Genomic DNA, 17,519 nt, shown 5'->3' with positions numbered 1-17,519 from the left:
AAACAAGAGTTATTATCTCTGGGTTGTTACATATCTGCTGGGGCAGCACGGTAGCCTTGTGGGGCAGCACGGTAGCCTTGTGGATAGCACAATTGCTTCACAGCTCCAGGGTCCCAGGTTCGATTCCGGCTTGGGACACTGTCTGTGCGGAGTCTGCACATCCTCCCGTGTGTGCGTGGGTTTCCTCCGGGTGCTCCGGTTTCCTCCCACAGTCCAAAGATGTGCAGGTTAGGTGGATTGGCCTTGATAAATTGCCCTTAGTGTCCAAAATTGCCCTTAGTGTTGGGTGGGGTTACTGGGTTAGGAGGGAGGGGTTAACCTTGGGTAGGGTGCTCTTTCCAAGAGCCGGTGCAGACTCGATGGGCCGAATGGCCTCCTTCTGCACTGTAAATTCTATGATATCTATGACATGCTAGCGAGACGAGGAATAGGGAGAAAGAGGAGTTGAACACGTGGCTACAGGGATGGTGCAGGAGGGAGGGTTTCAGATACCTGGATAATTGGGGCTCATTCTGGGGTCGGTAGGACCTCTACAAACGGGATGGTCTACTCCTGGACCAGAGGGGTACCAATATCCTGGGGGGAAATTTGCGATTGCTCTTCGGGAGCGTTTAAACTTGTTCAGCAGGGGGTTGGGAACCTGAATTGTAGCTCCAGTATACAAGAGGTTGAGAGTAGTGAGCACATGAGTAAGGTTTCAAAGTTGCAGGAATGTACCGGCAGGCAGGAAGGTGGTTTAAAGTGTGTCTACTTCAATGCCAGGAGCATCCGGAATAAGGTGGGTGACCTTGCGGCATGGGTTGGTACCTGGGACTTCGATGTTGTGGCCATTTTGGAGACATGGATAGAGCAGGGACAGGAATGGTTGTTGCAGGTGCCGGGGTTTAGATATTTCAGTAAGCTCAGGGAAGATGGTAAAAGAGGTGGAGGGGTGACAGTGTTAGTCAAGGACAGTATTACGGTGGCAGAAAGAACGTTTGATGAGGACTCGTCTACTGAGGTAGTATGGGCTGAGGTTAGAAACAGGAAATGAGAGGTCACTCTGTTAGGAGTTTTCTAAAGGCCTCTGAAAAGTTCCAGAGATGTAGAGGAAAGGATTGCAAAGATGATTCTGGATAGGAGCGAAAGTAATAGGGTAGTTGTTATGGGGGACTTTAACTTTCCAAATATTGACTGGAAACGCTATAGTTCGAGTACTTTAGATGGGTCCGTTTTTGTCCAATGTGTGCAGGAGGGTTTCCTGACAGTTTGTGGATAGGCCAACGAGAGGCGAGGCCATATTGGATTTGGTACTGGGTAATGAACCAGGACAGGTGTTAGATTTGGAGGTCGGTGAGCACTTTGGTGATCGTGACCACAATTCGATTACGTTTACTTTAGTGATGGAAAGGGCTCGGTATTTACTGCAGGGCAAGAGTTATATCTGGGGAAAGGCAATTATGATGCGATGAGGCAAGACTTAGGATGCATCGGATAGGGAGGGAAACTGCAGGGGATGGGCACAATTGAAATGTGGAGCTTGTTCAAGGAACAGCTACTACATGTCCTTGATAAGTATGTACCTGTCAGGCAGGGAGGAAGTGGTCGAGCGAGGGAACCGTGATTTACTAAAGTAGTTGAATCACTTGTCAAGAGGATGAAAGAGGATTATGTAAAGATGAGACGTGAAGGTTCAGTTAGGGCACTCGAGAGTTACAAGTTAGCTAGGAAGGACCTAAAGAGAGAGCTAAGAAGAGCCAGGAGGGGACATGAGAAGTCTTTGGCAGGTAGGATCAAGGATAACCCTAAAGCTTTCTATAGATATGTCGGGAATAAAAGAATGACTAGGGTAAGAGTAGGGCCAGTCAAGGACAGTAGTGGGAAGTTGTGCGTGGAGTCCGAAGAGATAGGAGAGGTGATAAATGAATATTTTTCGTCAGTATTCGCTCAGGAAAAAGACAATGTTGCCGAGGAGGATACTGAGATACAGGCTACTAGACTAGAAAGGCTTGAGGTTCATAAGGAGGAGGTGTTTGCAATTCTGGAAAGTGTTAAAATAGATAAGTCCCCTGGGCCGGATGGGATTTATCCTAGGAATCTCTGGGAGGCTCGGGAGGAGATTGCTGAGCCTTTGGCTTTGATCTTTATGTCATCATTGTCTACAGAAATAGTGCCAGAAGACTGGAGGATAGGCAAATGTTGTCCCCTTGTTCAAGAAGGGGGGTAGAGACAACCCCGGTAACTATAGACCAGTGAGCCTTACTTCTGCTTGTGGGCAAAGTCTTGGGAAGGTTTATGAGAGATAGGATGTATAATCATCTGGAAAGGAATAATTTGATTTTAGAGATAGTCAACACGGTTTTGTGAAGGGTAGGTCGTGCCTCACAAACCTTATTGAGTTCTTTGAGAAGGTGACCAAACAGATGGACGAGGGTAAAGCAGTTGATGAGGTGTATATGGATTTCAGTAAAGCATTTGATAAGGTTCCCCACGGTAGGCTATTGCAGAAAATACGGAGGCATGGGATTCAGGGTGATTTAGCAGTTTGGATCAGAAATTGGCTAGCTGGAAGAAGACAAAGGGTGGTGGTTGATGGGAAATGTTCAGCCTGGAGTCCAGTTACTAGTGGTGTACCACAAGGATCTGTTTTGGGGCCACTGCTGTTTGTCATTTTTATAAATGACCTGGAGGAGGGCGTAGAAGGATGGGTGAGTAAATTTGCAGATGACACTAAAGTCGGTGGCGTTGTGGACAGTGCGGAAGGATGTTACAAGTTACAGAGGGACATAGATAAGCTGCAAGAGCTGGGCTGAGAGGTGGCAAATGGAGTTTAATGCAGAAAAGTGTGAGGTGATTCATTTTGGAAGGAATAACAGGAAGACAGAGTACTGGGCTAATGGTAAGATTCTTGGTAGGATGGATGAGCAGAGAGATCTCGGTGTCCATGTACATAGACCCCTGAAAGTTGCCACCCAGGTTGAGAGGGTTGTTAAGAAGGCGTACGGTGTGTTGGTTTTTATTGGTAGAGGGATTGCGTTTCGGAGCCATGAGGTCATGTTGCAGCTGTACAAAACTCTGGTGCTGCCGCATTTGGAGTATTGCGTGCAATTCTGGTCGCCGCATTATAGGAAGGATGTGGAAGCATTGGAAAGGGTGCAGAGGAGATTTACTAGAATGTTGCCTGGTATGGAAGGAAGATCTTATGAGGGATGGCTGAGGGACTTGAGGCTGTTTTCGTTAGAGAGAAGAAGGTTCAGAGGTAACTTAATTGAGGCATACAAGATGATCAGAGGATTAGATAGGGTGGACAGTGAGAGCCTTTTTCCTCGGATGGTGATGTCTAGCACGAGGGGACATAGCTTTAAATTGAGGGGAGCTAGATATAGGACAGATGTCAGAGGTAGGTTCTTTACTCAGAGAGTTGTAAGGGCGTGGAACGCCCTGCCTGCAACAGTAGTGGACTCTGCAACATTAAGGGTATTTAAATGGTCATTGGATAGACATATGGACAATAAGGGAATAGTGTAGATGGGCTTTAGAGTAGTTTCACAGGTCGGTGCAACATCGAGGGCCAAGGGCCTGTACTGCGCTGTAATGTTCTATGTTCTGTTATGGGCGGCACAGTGGATAGCACTGCTGTTTTGCAGCACCAGTGTCCCTGCTTCATTTCTGGCCTCGGGTGACTGTCAATGTGGAGTTTGCACGTTCTCCCCGTGGGTTTCCCCACACAGTCCAAAGATGTGAAGGTTAGATAGATTGGCCATGATAAAATTGCCCCCCGAGTGTCCAGGGATGTGCAGGTTAGGTGGGGTTATGAGGACAGTTTTGGGGAATGGACCTAGACGGGGTGCTCTTTCAGAGGGTTGGTGCAGACTCGATGGGCTGAATGGCCTCCTTCCGCACGGTAAGGATTCAATGGTTCTATTTGTTTGAGTCAACATTGACACCAAAACATTTTAAAAACCCTGAGCCAAGGACAGCATGGTAACGTGCAGCAAATGCCTCCTCGCAGACTTAAAATGGCCTCTGCCTCGCCTGATGCAAAATTGCACAGGAAGCGGACCTGGGTCTCCAGAAAGAGGATTGCAGAGTGAGGAGCTGTACCTGTGCTACTGCACTAAAGTGAACAGTCCATGATTCCACTCCAGCCCAGTAGGTGTGGTGTTTCTCTACAACGCTATGAAGTCCAGTATTCAACAAAAGCCTCTGTTGCCTTCAACTCGCGCTAACGCCTCTCACTGACACTTGCTCCAAGCTGGCAGCGATTTGTCCACCTAGCACTACGTACAGGTCTGCCCATAGCGACACTAGTATGAACGTTGCGACGTTCAGCGAGCGCACCATCTTGACTCTGTTCGCAACATTAAAGTGAAATAAAGCGACTTTTAAGTGGGGACTTAGCATATTGGCCATCCCTGATTGTCTTTCTTCAACTGCTGCGGTCTGTGTCGTGTAGATACTCCCACTGTGCTGTTGGGGAGGAAGTTCCAGTATGAATCCCTACATCTGAGAGTCTGCAGCAATACACCAATGTAGTACAGCATTAGAAAACTATAGATTCTTGTACTATTGGTTTGGATTTTGCTGTCAGTGGCAAAGGAACATTGTAGCCTCCTCATTATCCCTAATGCAAACTATGGACCTATGGTGCATCAGAACACAATATTGCTGTACCACAGCTATTAATATGATATCGACCTATGGCAGTAACATTGTGTAACACTAAACATATACTGCATTATATGACCAGTGCATTACTGTATTATTGTACTAAGATTAATTCCTGTAATATTCCAGAAATATTGATGTATAACGCTAATAATATCTTTTCCAAACAAGCCCAATGGACAAGATGATTCCACAATCTATTTTGAGGATAATCTTTTGATAAACTCTGTTGTCTCCTTTTGCTTTTCACCATCATCCCTTTTGTTACGTAATCTATTGCCCTCCACCTTTCATCCTGCCATGCTATTTCCTTACAAACTGTTGAATCTCTAACTTCGTCCAGTTCCGATGGAAAGTTCATTGACCCGAAACGTTAACTTTGTTTCTCTCTGCGCAGATCTGGCCTGACCTGCTGCGTGTTCCCAGCGTTTTTATGTGTCCGATGTTTGTCTGTTTTCTCCTTTCAAATGCTGACGAAGCCACTCTGCATTCCCAGCATCTTTGGTTTCCGGTGGCCCAAGGTTTTGTGGAAGCAGGTTACCCATTCTGTTAAAAGAAAACAGTCTTGTGTTTCATTGTTATGTATGTAATTATCTCTAGGTACACCTCCATGCTGCTGTTACTAACAGCTGGACTAGGGCAGATACTGAAAGGTGCCCTGCCTCAGAGAAATCTCACACTTGTCCATCGACCTTATTTCAGATTGACACAGCTGGAGGAACTTGCTGTATTCCCTGGTGAGCCTCGCGAAATGAAGCTGGAAATTAATTGTAGAGCTCTTACTGTCTCAGCTAGTTAAGGAGAGGGCCATTTTGAGCTACAAAGCTCTCCGCTCAGAGTTCCCCCGACGATCCCAGTTAGCTGATCCCTGCTGCTACACTCTGCCTCAGTACCTTCAGATTAGTAACTTTTGATTATTTGTTGAAACTTGCAGCACTTTAGGCAGCTGTTTGGCCCATTGTACGTCTTCCAGCTCCTTAAAAGAGGTATCCCATTAGTGCCAATTTTCCTATTTTTGACCATAACTCAATAAATTATTCCTTTTCAAACCTATACATAATTTCCCTTTAAGACCTAATATTGAATCTGTTTTGACCACCCTTTCAAAGCAATGCATTCAAGATCGTAACACCTTGCAGGTTTAAAAAATAAATAAAAAATCTTACGGGAGCGGCACGGTGTGGCATTGGTTATTACTGCTGCCTCACGGCGCCGAGGATCCGGATTCGATCCCGGCCCTGGGTCACCGTCCATGTGGAGTTTGCACATTCTCCCTGTGACTGCGTGGGTCTCACCCCCACAACCCAAAGATGTGCAGGGTAGGTGGATTGGCCACACTGAACTGCCCTTTAATTGGAAACGTTTTAAACAAATAAATAAATAAACCTCTTATTTACGCTCTCCTAAACTGACGGTCACCAAATTTTGATGTTACGCCCCTCCAGTCACGGGAGAAGCGTTATCTTTTTATTAACATTGTGGCATCCAACCAGAGGAAGAATAGAATTAGCTGCCGACACGGGGGGACCTAATGACAAACAAATTGTGCACCTGAGATTATGCCACTCCACGTATGACGTTAGTGTGATTTTTTTAAAAACAGATATTAATAAAGAGGCTATTGCGGTAGCAGAGGAGTTCATTGGGAAATCTGATTTTGTGCTGGAGATCATGCTGCCTTACTGGAGAGAGGCACTTACGGTGTATAAAAATCAGCGGTAAGATAAAAATATTTGGTCTGCTGTGGCATTGCTTGTGTTGGAGGATTGTGTCTCAAAGGGACGTTTTATTAAAAAACAATGTCACTGTCAGAGGTGCCATCCCTTGGATGAGATGTGAAACCGAGGCCCATCTGGCCCCTCGGGTAGTTGGAAAAAAATCCCATGTCACTATTTCAAAGAAAATCAGGGGAGTTATCTTTAAATCTCCTGCCCATTACTGTAAATCTATGCCCTCTGGTTTTTGACCCCTCCACTAGGGAAAAGTTTCTTCCTTTCGATGTTCTTCGTAATTTTGTACACCTCGATCATGTCATAGAGGCATAGAATTTACAATGCAGAAGGAGGCCATTTGGCCCATCGAGTCTGCACCGGCCCTTACAAAAAGCACCCTACTCAAGCCCACGTATCTACCCTATCCCTATAATGCAGTAACCCCCACTTAACCTATTTGGACACTAAGGGTAATTTATCATGGCCGATCCACCTAACCCGCACATCTTTGGACTGTGGGAGGAAACCGGAGCACCCGGAGGAAACCCACGCAGGCACGGGGAGAACGTGCAGACTCCGCACAGACAGTGACCCAAGCCGGGAATCGAACCTGGGACCCTGGAGCTGTGAAGCAACTGTGCTAACCACTGTGCTGCCGCGCTGCCCATTCGATCTTCTCTGCTCGAAGGAGAACAACCTCAGCCTCTGCACCCTTTTTAGTTGCAATCACATCCTTCCTATAGTATGGCAACCAGAATTGAAGATCGTACTCTAGCTCGGGCCTAACAAGTGTTTATACAGCTCCATCATAACCTCCCTCTTATATTATTAATTTTTAAAAGTACAATTGAAAACAGCGTAAAATTCCAGTCCAGCAACCTTTTGATATCAGACGTCAGATCTCACTAACACTCGACGTTCCCTTGATTGTCGAAATGTTACGCTGCTGAAACTTTTTTCCAGGCAAGGTGATGTGAATCTTGTATCCACAGGTATGCGGACTGTACAATACTGCTACTACCACAACTGGAGATGGGACTCCGCAAATATTTTACTGCAGTTAATAACTGTCCCAGCAGACTGCTGACCGCAGAGGTAAGTACATTCACACCTGAGGGGGCAATCGGCTTGCCTCAAGACAGTCCTAACCTGTGCGTCTACACAAATAAGAGCACTTCCAAGGCTAATCCATTGGTTCCGACATGCTTTGGGAATTCCTCAGGATGTGAGGTGCTTTATAAAGGTGGTTCTTTCTTCAGCATGACAAAGGAGCGCCCTGAATCGGTCCCACCTCGTGTTATACCCATTGAAATTGGTGTAAGGGCGACATTATACTGAGTTCAGATCCTTTACACTGTGCTAAATCTTCAAAATGCACTGCTGAAATCAGCAGAGATCTGGTGATGGGATGTATGCCCCCTGCACCCACAACAATCATTAAACTATCTCCCACTTTTCAATCTCTTCAGCAAGCTTCAGAATGCAATACCACAAATTTGGCATTCCCCCCCCCCCAAAAAAAAATGCATCTTTTTCTTTAAACCTTGTAAAGTCTTGGCAATTTACTGGTATAATAATGCCAACCTGCTGGACATGGGAGGCTATTTAAAACCAAGAACATCACAGAGGCTGGGTATTATTTACCGTGTCTCATATTCTGTTCCATTGATTTAAATCGGTGTGCCCTTGATTAGAAAGCAAAAACTACTTTGCTCATTTTGCATTCCTGACCTTGTCTGGTTTCACCGCCACAGTGTCTCCCTGTGAGCGAATAAACTGAGGCCTGAATGGGTTACAAATTGGTTGTTACCGCCCAAAATCAACTGCGCAGACTGACTGCAATATTAAGTCCCGGTCTTGTGGCGATTTTTTCCTCTCGAGGTGGGGGGGGAAAGGAACCGTTTCCACCTCTGGTTGTACGAGTCCTGAGTTCCTCATCTGTAAAGTCAAAGAGTCATCTCGGTGCAAGAGGTGGACATTCAGCCCATCGAGTGCATGCTGTCTCTGTACGGCCATCCTGTCGGTCTCATTCCCCCACTCTGTCCCTGTAGCCCTGTTTGTTTATTTCCCTCAAGCGCCCACTCAGTTTCTTTTGAAATCGATCATCATCTCTGCTTCCATTACCCTTGCGGGCAGCAAGCCCCAGGTCATTACCAATCATTTCTCTCCCAAATGCTTCAATCTGGGTCGCCTCGACATTGTGCCATCAGCTAATGGGAGCAGCTTTTCTTTGACAGTCACCTACGTCCAAGTCAATCTGGTCTTGAAGGAGAGAGATCTGTGAAAACCTGGAAAGGAGTAAACACAGACCATTGCTCCTATTCCGGAGGCACTCCCACTGCAGCATGGCTCCAGCCAGTCATCAGTTCCCCCATGGAAGCATCTAAAGAACAGGGGTCAGGTAAAAGAAGCAGAATTTAAAATATAAGCTCACCCCTAGTTTACCCCGGAGAAGCTGCTGTATTAATTGACATCCAGCTAGGATGCAGTCTGAAATTCATGCAAGCAGAAAGATTGGCTCCCTTGTTTTGAATTTCGTAATTTTTATTTTGTTTTGCTACAGTCCACAACACTCTACACTACGTTTGATGAGGTAAGCTTGATTTCTGTGATGATTAGAAATTGTAGTTTTAACTTCTTCCTTTTCACCTCCTGTTTCCAATCATATGTTAACTAGTTATCGAGTCTATCTGAATAGCACGAGTGAATCTCCAAGGAGAGAGTCTTGCGTTATAATTATTTGGCACAGAAGGAGACCATTCAGCCCAGCCTGCCCGTTCTATCCAATTAGTGCCGATCTTTAATTGGTTTATTTGTTCACGGGATGTGGCCGTCATTGGCTAAACGAACATTAATTGCCCTTGACCAGGTGTTGCTGAGCTACCTTCTTGTACCGCTGAAGTCCATGTGGTGTAGGTACACCCACAGTGCTGTTCGGGAGGGAGTTCCAGAACCTTGACCCAGCGACAGTGAAGGGACGGCGATATATTTCCAAGTCATGATGGTGTTTGGCGAGGAGGGGAGCTCACAAGTGGTGATGTTCCCAATACATCTGCCCTTTTCCCTCCAGCTGGTAGAAGGCATGGGGACAGTGATCCTCTTCCCCTTTCATTCCGTTTTGAAAGTTACTAATGGATCTATGTCTACCACAGCCAGTGCGTTCCTGATCATCTCTTCCCCACCAAACTCCAGATATTTCCTTAAGTCTGATGCCCTCGGGTTACCGACCAACCGTCCGGCCAGTGGAAAGTTTCTCAGCTCTGTTCAGTCTGGAGACCACAGCAGCATACTGGCTTGTTAAATGCTGCAAGGGATTTTCCTGCGAGATTCACAGAAGCATTAGTAAAGCTGTTTTTAAAAAAACACCAGTCACTGCACACAACACAGTCCAAAGATGTGCAGGGTGGTGATGTGTTGGGTGTTCTGGATCACATACAGGTCACCAACACTTGAAATAGTGCAACACTATTTTATTGAATCATTAACTGTTTAAACATACTCAGACTGTGGGTTAATATGATACTAGCTTTAACTAAAGACCTTTGTCTTGTCCTAACCAGTCTATGCACTCAGCACATGGTAAATGCCTGTGTTGCAGGCTGTGACCTCTGTCCTCCTCGCTAGCTGCAACTCGAGTGAGCGGGTACTCTGATGCCCCCTGTCTTTATAGTGCGTGTGCTCTCACTGATGATTGGCTGCGGTGTTGTGTGTGTTGATTGGTCCCACTGTGTGTCCATCAGTGTGTGTCTGCACCATGATATACTGGTGTATATTATGACAGTTAGGTGGATTGGCCATGCTAAATTGCCCTTGGGTTAGATGGAGTTACTGATTTATGGGGATAGGGTGGAGGTGTGGGATTAATTGGGGTGCTCTTTCCAGGAGCCGCTGAAGACTCGATGGGCCGAATGCACTGTAAATGCTATGATTCCATGAATACAGACATTCCTGTGTACACAACACAGACGTTTCTGTGAAAGGCTGGGGATTTCTCCCTGGTGATCTAGCCACTGAATCCCTCCCCTATCAGGTCACTCACCTCTTTGTCGTTTGAGGGATTTTGCTGTGTGCAGCTTGGCTGCTGCTCCCCTACAAGATAACTGTGATGTAGCAGACTCCAAGCCACCACTTCAAAGAAGAGGAGTTCTTTACCTTTAAGCACTATCACTAAAACATATTGAATGGATTGTGTTCGCTGTGTGCAAATTGGCTGTCCTGTATCTCACATTACACCAATGGCTACGCTTCAACAGCATTGTCGGGAAAGCACGGTCGGATTTTGAGGTTGCGAAAGGTGCAACATAAATGCAAGTTCTTTTTCTTAAACACTTGAGGTATTTCAGGATTTTAAAAAAACCCAAGTTTTCTTTCCAAGAATTTATTTTGAACGTGCCTCTTGCCCATCGTTTTATTTAACGTGCTGTTGGTCAGCTAATGATTTGCCTTTAATGCACAAATCATCTTCCTTAGTTCAGCTTTTAAGCATGCGGGGGGGGGGGGGGGGGGTACACAATTATAAAACAAAAAGAGGCTGTATAGAATCCCAGCTGTTTTATTCTAAATTTGAAAGATTGCATCTATCCGAGTGAGCACAGTAAACTGGTAGATGTGGAATGTTAGATAACACCTGCATCTGTACAAATAATCCAAAATCAACACTTTTTGTTTCCTCTTACAGTGCAATGTTATTCGTGACAGCGTGTGAATATGGTAATTGTGTGCAATCGTATTTCAAAAATGGTTCAAATTATCACCAGCCCTCTGGTTTCCCGCAGAAGCAGCAGAAAATATCAAGACGTTTGGTACTTGTATCACTTGTTCTGAAGTCACGTGAATCACAGCAGATTGTTTTTCCCTACAGATGCTGGCAAAATATCTAGACAATGATGTTAGGAATCAGCTTCCTACAGCTCTGGGAGATCCTATAATGGTACGTCTTTTTCAAGTCTGGTTCTCGTACCAGTTGTGGTAAAAGGGTCTGATACTTGGAATGTTAATGTGTAACTGTATCATCCATGCAGTGATGTAAGAGAACACATGACCCTCCTCTCAGGGTCAGTCTGGTGTTGGGACAGAGCTGTGTGCACAAGCAAGCATGGAGATTGCTCCCAGCTTGAATCCTTTTGTGTATACATGTCCACTGTCCTTGTCGTTAATAAAGACATTTAACCAACTTAACACTGCGAATACCGAGTGGTATCCAACACCCTAAAACAGAAGTGATATGCGTAGTGAGACCTGGATTGGTTATCCACTGGTTTCACTTATTTGGGAGGGAACAAACCAGTAAGTGTGTGTAGGGTTGAAATCTGTGGCAATCACACCCTTCAACCTTTGTAATCGGGGCATGGAACAAACAACCCACGCAAAAGAATGAGAAAACTCTAGCGCAAGAGTGTTGCTCTTTCCTTGCTCTTTTACAGCATTCTTTCAATCTCTGCGACTGGACACACATCCATTCGTCACAGTTACACCATCCCCAGGATAAAGAAACATGGACACAAATTTCCTGCAATTACACTGGTGCAAAATGAAGTCCAGAATTTTACGGGGAAATGGCAAACAAAAATCCTATTTTTCTGGTGTTTATTGTGAATTTGAGTGATTCGTTATCTTCACTCAGATGTGCCCCGTCTTTGCTGTGTCTCTGAAAATTATTTTTGCTGGTTGTATTGAAACGCTTCCACGTATATGTGTTCATAAACATGATGTGACTAATGTGTATGAATGGTAGTTAAGTGGCTGGAAACTTTTATCTTCATACTTACGAAAGAAACGTATGATCTGAGTTCTGTGATTTCCTTGGACCCAGATTGTTTACCCTGATTTCTGCATGTTTACGAGTATTTTTACATTCCGTTGTGTGTTCATGAGATTGGCAGGAAGTTGGATGAAAATGAACATTGGCTTAATGAGCGATTGGGCATAGTTTTGGGTGTAAAGTCCCAACTATGCCTCCTCGGGAGATTCTACCTTTGGTGTTGGGTGTCTTGGCGCGTGCTCGTCACACACGACAGATCACATTCTGAGAATGGTTACAGCACAGACCGAGGCCCTTTGTCCCTGCCCATGCCAGCTCTCTGCAAGAGCAGATCAGCTGGCCCCAATCCCTTCTCTTTTTCCCGTGGGCACGCAGTTTTTTTCTCTTTGGGTGTTTATCTGATTTTCTTTTGAAAGCCTCGATGAATCTCCCCCGACCCGCGGGCAGTACATTCTGGATCCTAACCACTTCTTGTGTTTAATAGTGTTTTTAAAGTTCATCATAACCACCTTATTTGTGAACTCTGTGCCTCTATTTATAAAGCCCAAGGTCTAGTACAGGTATAATTTTAATCACTTTCTCAACATGCCCTGCTATCTTCAATGATTTATGGGCATTTAGCCCCAGGTCTCTGTTCTGTGACATTTTGATTGCAGGCTGGAATTTCTAAGCAGTTATAGTTTCCTTCTGATAGCAATCAGCCGTTTATAAATTGCTATAATTACTAGGATTAGAACACCTCACCACAGCAAGTGCCTTAAAGGGGCAAGCCATGTTATCAGCTAAATATTACAACTGAGATTGATGTTGACTACTCGTGAGTGACACTAAGGGAGACCTGCCAGCAGGATACAATAAACTTGGTGTTTCACCGTCCCTGCAAATTGCCTGTCCCGGGAGATTAGCTGCAGGGACGGAGTTGGGAAGAGTCTCCATTATGCTCCAGCCATCATGAGTTTGATAAACTAACTGGTCGTTTAATGCCCGTCATTGTCGTAAGCTGCGAGCTACAGAGGCAAGACACTGTTACATAGCAGCAAGAGACAAAGCTGCTACATTGGTGTAAGAAGGGGGAGTATTTGCGAGAGTGGTTGGGGAGGGTTTACATTAAAATGGTAGGGGGGTGGTAGCAAAAACAGGAAGGCAGATTATTATCTGAATGGCAATAAATTGAGAGAGGGGAATGGGGCATGTGAAGTGAGACTTGGGTGTCTTTGTACACTAGTTGCTGAAAGTAAGCATGCTGGTGCATTAGGCGGTTAAGAAGGCAAATGGTATGTTGGCCATCATAGCGAGAGGATTCGAGTACAGGGGCAGGGATATCTTGCTGCAATTTCCCATGATAAATTGCCCTTAGTGACCAAAAAGGTTAGGAGGAGTTATTGGGTTACGGGGGTAGGGTGGAAGTGAGAGCTTAAGTGGGTCGGTGCAGACTCGATGGGCCGAATGGCCTCCTTCTGCATTGTATGTCCTATGTTGTAAAATTGCCGCAATTTCAGTGATTCCCTCCAGAGCAGGAAAGCTGTCGGCCTTGGGGCATGTGACTGGGGCCAATGTTATCTGACCTTGTTTGCTTGTGACATGCCATGCGGGTGCTCTGAAATGGCTGGACAAGGCCTCGGTTACAGAACATTGGGATGACCCAAGTCCGCATCCTGTAACAAAATGAGAATTCAAAAACCCTAGCAGATCCTGCCTGGTGTTGATTGTGTAATGTTGGAGGTTTTGCAAGAAAAGGTCAGAGGCATTCCCTTGTCACTGGCTCTGGGAACACTGGGAAGGTGGGCAGCTAGAATTGGACCTGAATAGGGTGATCTCTCTTGGCCCAGCAGCCATGGTAAGGCAAGACGGTGGAGGGGTGGATTTCCACAATCTGGGAATACTGGAGAGGGACGTTGTGGGTTTGTTCATTCCTTTTCACCCCCGCCTTATTGGGACCGACGCCATCCTCTTCCTTCTTGTCTGGTTTTCTTCGAGCCTCCTTCGGTCCACGTCTCAATATCATCCACCCATCCAATTTTACTGCTTCCTCGTCTGTCGTTACGCTCAATTTCTTCCTCAATTGTTGCCAGGCCAAGACTATTGGGTCTTTGTTTCCAACATGGCGTTCTCTCTCCAACTGTACTTGGAAACCCTTTTGATTCCTGAACTCCTGCTGCTGTTCCAATCCACTCATTTGTTCTACTATCCATCCAGCTGACTCTGAGCATCCTCCTCTCATCCTCTTCAGAGTCTAACACAATACTCCAAATTAGTGTCTGTCCTAGATATTTCATTGCCATTTAGAACCATTAGGGTTGCATCTAGGAAACATTGGCTCTAGAATAACTGGTTAGCTGAATTAATGTCTCCCGTCGCGTCTATTCTGCAGGAGATTCTCTGGGACCTGTTAAACCACCAGGAGGGTCCTCGGCTTCGGGACCACCTAAGTCACGGCGAGCTAGATTTGAAAGCATTTCCGAGAGGAATGGCCAGTCACGTGGTGGCACTGGCGATCGTTTTACTTCATCACTGCTGTAGTGGGGACAATGGGGTCGTTAAGGTAATCAGATTGTAATTGCATTCAACATTTACGTAAAGTTGCTTTTGTCAGTGTTGCCACGATTTCTGTTTATTTTTCAATGGCTGCCGATTTTCCCGCCAAAGGTTTTTTTCAGAGAGATTGAGGGAAGGATTACGTCGTTCATATGGGGAGGTAAGGTGGCCAGAGTTAGAAAGGTGCTACTACAGAGGGGAAGGCAGGCAGGGGGTTTGGGTCTTCAGAACCTGATTTATTACGACTGGACGGCGAATGTGGAGAAGGTGCGGAGCTGGGTCAGAGGGGTTGAATCCCAGTGGGTCAGAATGGAGAAGAGTTTGTGCAGGGGGTCAGGATTGAAATCACTAGCAACAGCGCCGCTCCCGATAGCCCCGGGGAAGTACTCAGGGGGTCCAGTAATAACAGCTTCATTGAGAATTTGGAGGCAGTTTCGCCAACACTTCGGGTTGGAGGCAGGGTCAAGGGAAATGCCGATTCGGGGGAACCACCGATTTGAGCCAGGGAGGTGGGATGGAAATGGGAGGAGAAGGGGATTAAGACACTAAAAGATTTGTTTCTTAGGGGTCGGTTTGCAGGATTGAAGGAGCTGGAAGCGAAGTATGGGCTGGAGCAGGGGGAAATGTTTAGATACATGCAGGTTTGAGATTTTGCCAGAAAGGAGCTACAGAACTTCCCGGAGGAGCCGGCCTCCACATTGCTGGAGAAGGTGCTGACGACAGGGGGACTGGAGAAGGGGGTAGCGTCAGCAGTTTATGGAGCTATTTTGGAAGAGGAGAAGACACCACTGGAAGGGATCAAAGCAAAGTGGGAGGAAGAGTTGGGAGAGTATATGGAGGAGGGGTTCTGGTGTGAGCTGCTCCGGAGAGTGAATGCCTCCACCTCGTGCACGAGGTTGGGGCTGATACAGATCAAGGTGGTATACAGAGCACACCTCACGAGGGCGAGGATGAGCCGATTCTTTGAAGGAGTTGAAGATGTGTGTGAACGTTGTGGGGGTGGGGAGGGCACTAATCACGTTCATATGCACGTGAAACTGGACCCGGGCCCCCAGGAGGCCATATTCGGGGTGTCGGACCAGCCAGGGTTGGAAACGAGTGCGGAGGTAGATATCATAGCCTTCGCCTCGTTGATCGCCCGAAGATGGATCCTGATGGGTTGGAGATCAACCTCTCCACCCTGTGCCCTGGCGTGGCGGGGGGACCTGTTGGAATTCATGACCCTTGAGAAGGTTAAGTTTGAACTGAGAGGAAGGATGGAGGGGTTCTATAATTCATGGGCATTATTCATTATGCACTTTCAAGAACTGGATAACATCGAACATTAGTTGGGGGGTGGGTGGGAGGGCTGGGGGGAGGGGGGCGATGGGTGTTAATGGGGGCTTTGGGGGATTCCTGATTCCTTTTTGTCATTTGTTTATGTGAACATGCGGGCTAATGTTTGGGGTTTGGTGCGAGGATGGGATCGTTGTTATTGATATGGGGATTGACATATTTGTTACTGATTATTGTTTATTGTTGGTGGGTGTAAATTTGGGAGAAAATGCGAAAAAGGAGGAGAATAAAGAAATATATATATTTTTAAATTTGCTTTTGTCACCTGTTCATCTTAACATCATCTAACGTATGGTGTCTGTTTTTCTAGGAAGAGGAGTGCCTGAGAACGATCATCAGTTCTACAACTTCATATTGTTCACGGTTCCACCCAATTGGGAGGCTTAAACGGCAGGTACCCCCAGTTACTTGTTTCTCTTTTTTTTATAAATTAGAGTGCCCAATTCTTTTTTTTCCCCAAGTAAAGAGCAATTTAGCGTGACCAATCCACCTACCCTGCACATCTTTGGGTTGTAGGGGTGAGTCCCACACAGACACAGGGAAAATGTGCAAACTCCACACGGACAGTGACCCGGAGCCGGGACCGAACCTGGACCCTCAGCTCCGTGAGGCAGCAGTGCTAACCGTTTTGCCACCGTGCCGCCCCTCAAGGTACCCCCAGTTCTGCCAGGGGATTTGAACTTCTGTTCTATTTTTAATGCAAACGTTCGGTGAAGGTTGTCTCTCACTTGCTGGACAGAATAATGCTGCATTGACCCAACGGCACGAAACATGAGACTTCTCTATACAATCTGGGTTTTGTGTTATTGAAGACTGCACTACACCAGAATTTCTAGATTATAGCATTTGTGTGTAGATTGTGCACTCCTTCTGCGCACCCAGCTGAACCTGGAGGCAGATAGCATTTCCAGGAAGAGCAGGGATGCAATATTATTCATAGGATTTGACCCATCCAGTCTGCGCTGGTTCTTTCAAGGAGCAAATAATTATACCCCAGTCAATGTCACCGAAACAGATTATCTGGTCGTCAGAGCATTGCTGTTTGAGGGAGCTTGCTGTGCACAAATTGGCTCTTGTGTTTCCTCCATTACAGCAGGGAGTACACTTCAACAGGCACTCTCTCTCCGTATAGCATCCTCATTGTCCGAGGGTAAATCAAGGGGAGCCCCCAAGATCTGCCTTGACCGATCCTTGCAGGGATTGAACCTGCGCAGTTGCCATTATTTTGCACAAACTCTACTCAACTAAGCTAACCTACCCGCACTGGCTCTAAAGTGCTTTAAATATGTTGGGTTTGTTGTAGAGACCTGGAGACCTACAGCACAGAAAAGGTCCTTCAGTCCTTCGCATCTGCACTGGTCAAAAACAACCAGCTAACTATTCTAATCCCATTTTCCAGCATTTGGCCTTTCGCCTGGTATGCATTGGCATCGCAAGTGCACATCTAAGTGCACATTTAAATGTTATGAGCGTCTCTGCCTTTACCACCCTTTCAGGGAGTGAGTTCCAGGCTCTACCCTCCAATCCCC

General features: G+C 46.1%; 1 protein-coding gene across 1 annotated transcript in view; it reads left to right on the top strand.

The window, feature by feature from the left end:
- The window catches only part of LOC140427639 (endoplasmic reticulum membrane-associated RNA degradation protein-like), a 52,803-nt gene that overhangs the window by 17,817 nt on the left and 17,467 nt on the right, over nucleotides 1-17,519 (top strand). Inside the window, exons 7-13 of the mRNA XM_072513076.1 lie at nucleotides 5,248-5,384; nucleotides 6,251-6,365; nucleotides 7,352-7,454; nucleotides 8,923-8,952; nucleotides 11,221-11,289; nucleotides 14,492-14,662; nucleotides 16,301-16,384. Of these exons, the coding sequence (XP_072369177.1) occupies nucleotides 5,248-5,384; nucleotides 6,251-6,365; nucleotides 7,352-7,454; nucleotides 8,923-8,952; nucleotides 11,221-11,289; nucleotides 14,492-14,662; nucleotides 16,301-16,384 (709 nt within the window). The remainder of the gene's footprint in view (nucleotides 1-5,247; nucleotides 5,385-6,250; nucleotides 6,366-7,351; nucleotides 7,455-8,922; nucleotides 8,953-11,220; nucleotides 11,290-14,491; nucleotides 14,663-16,300; nucleotides 16,385-17,519) is intronic.

This window comes from Scyliorhinus torazame, chromosome 1, assembly GCF_047496885.1.
Source record: "Scyliorhinus torazame isolate Kashiwa2021f chromosome 1, sScyTor2.1, whole genome shotgun sequence".
Lineage (NCBI taxonomy): Eukaryota > Metazoa > Chordata > Chondrichthyes > Carcharhiniformes > Scyliorhinidae > Scyliorhinus > Scyliorhinus torazame.
This window is presented reverse-complemented; position numbering and strand designations above follow the sequence as displayed.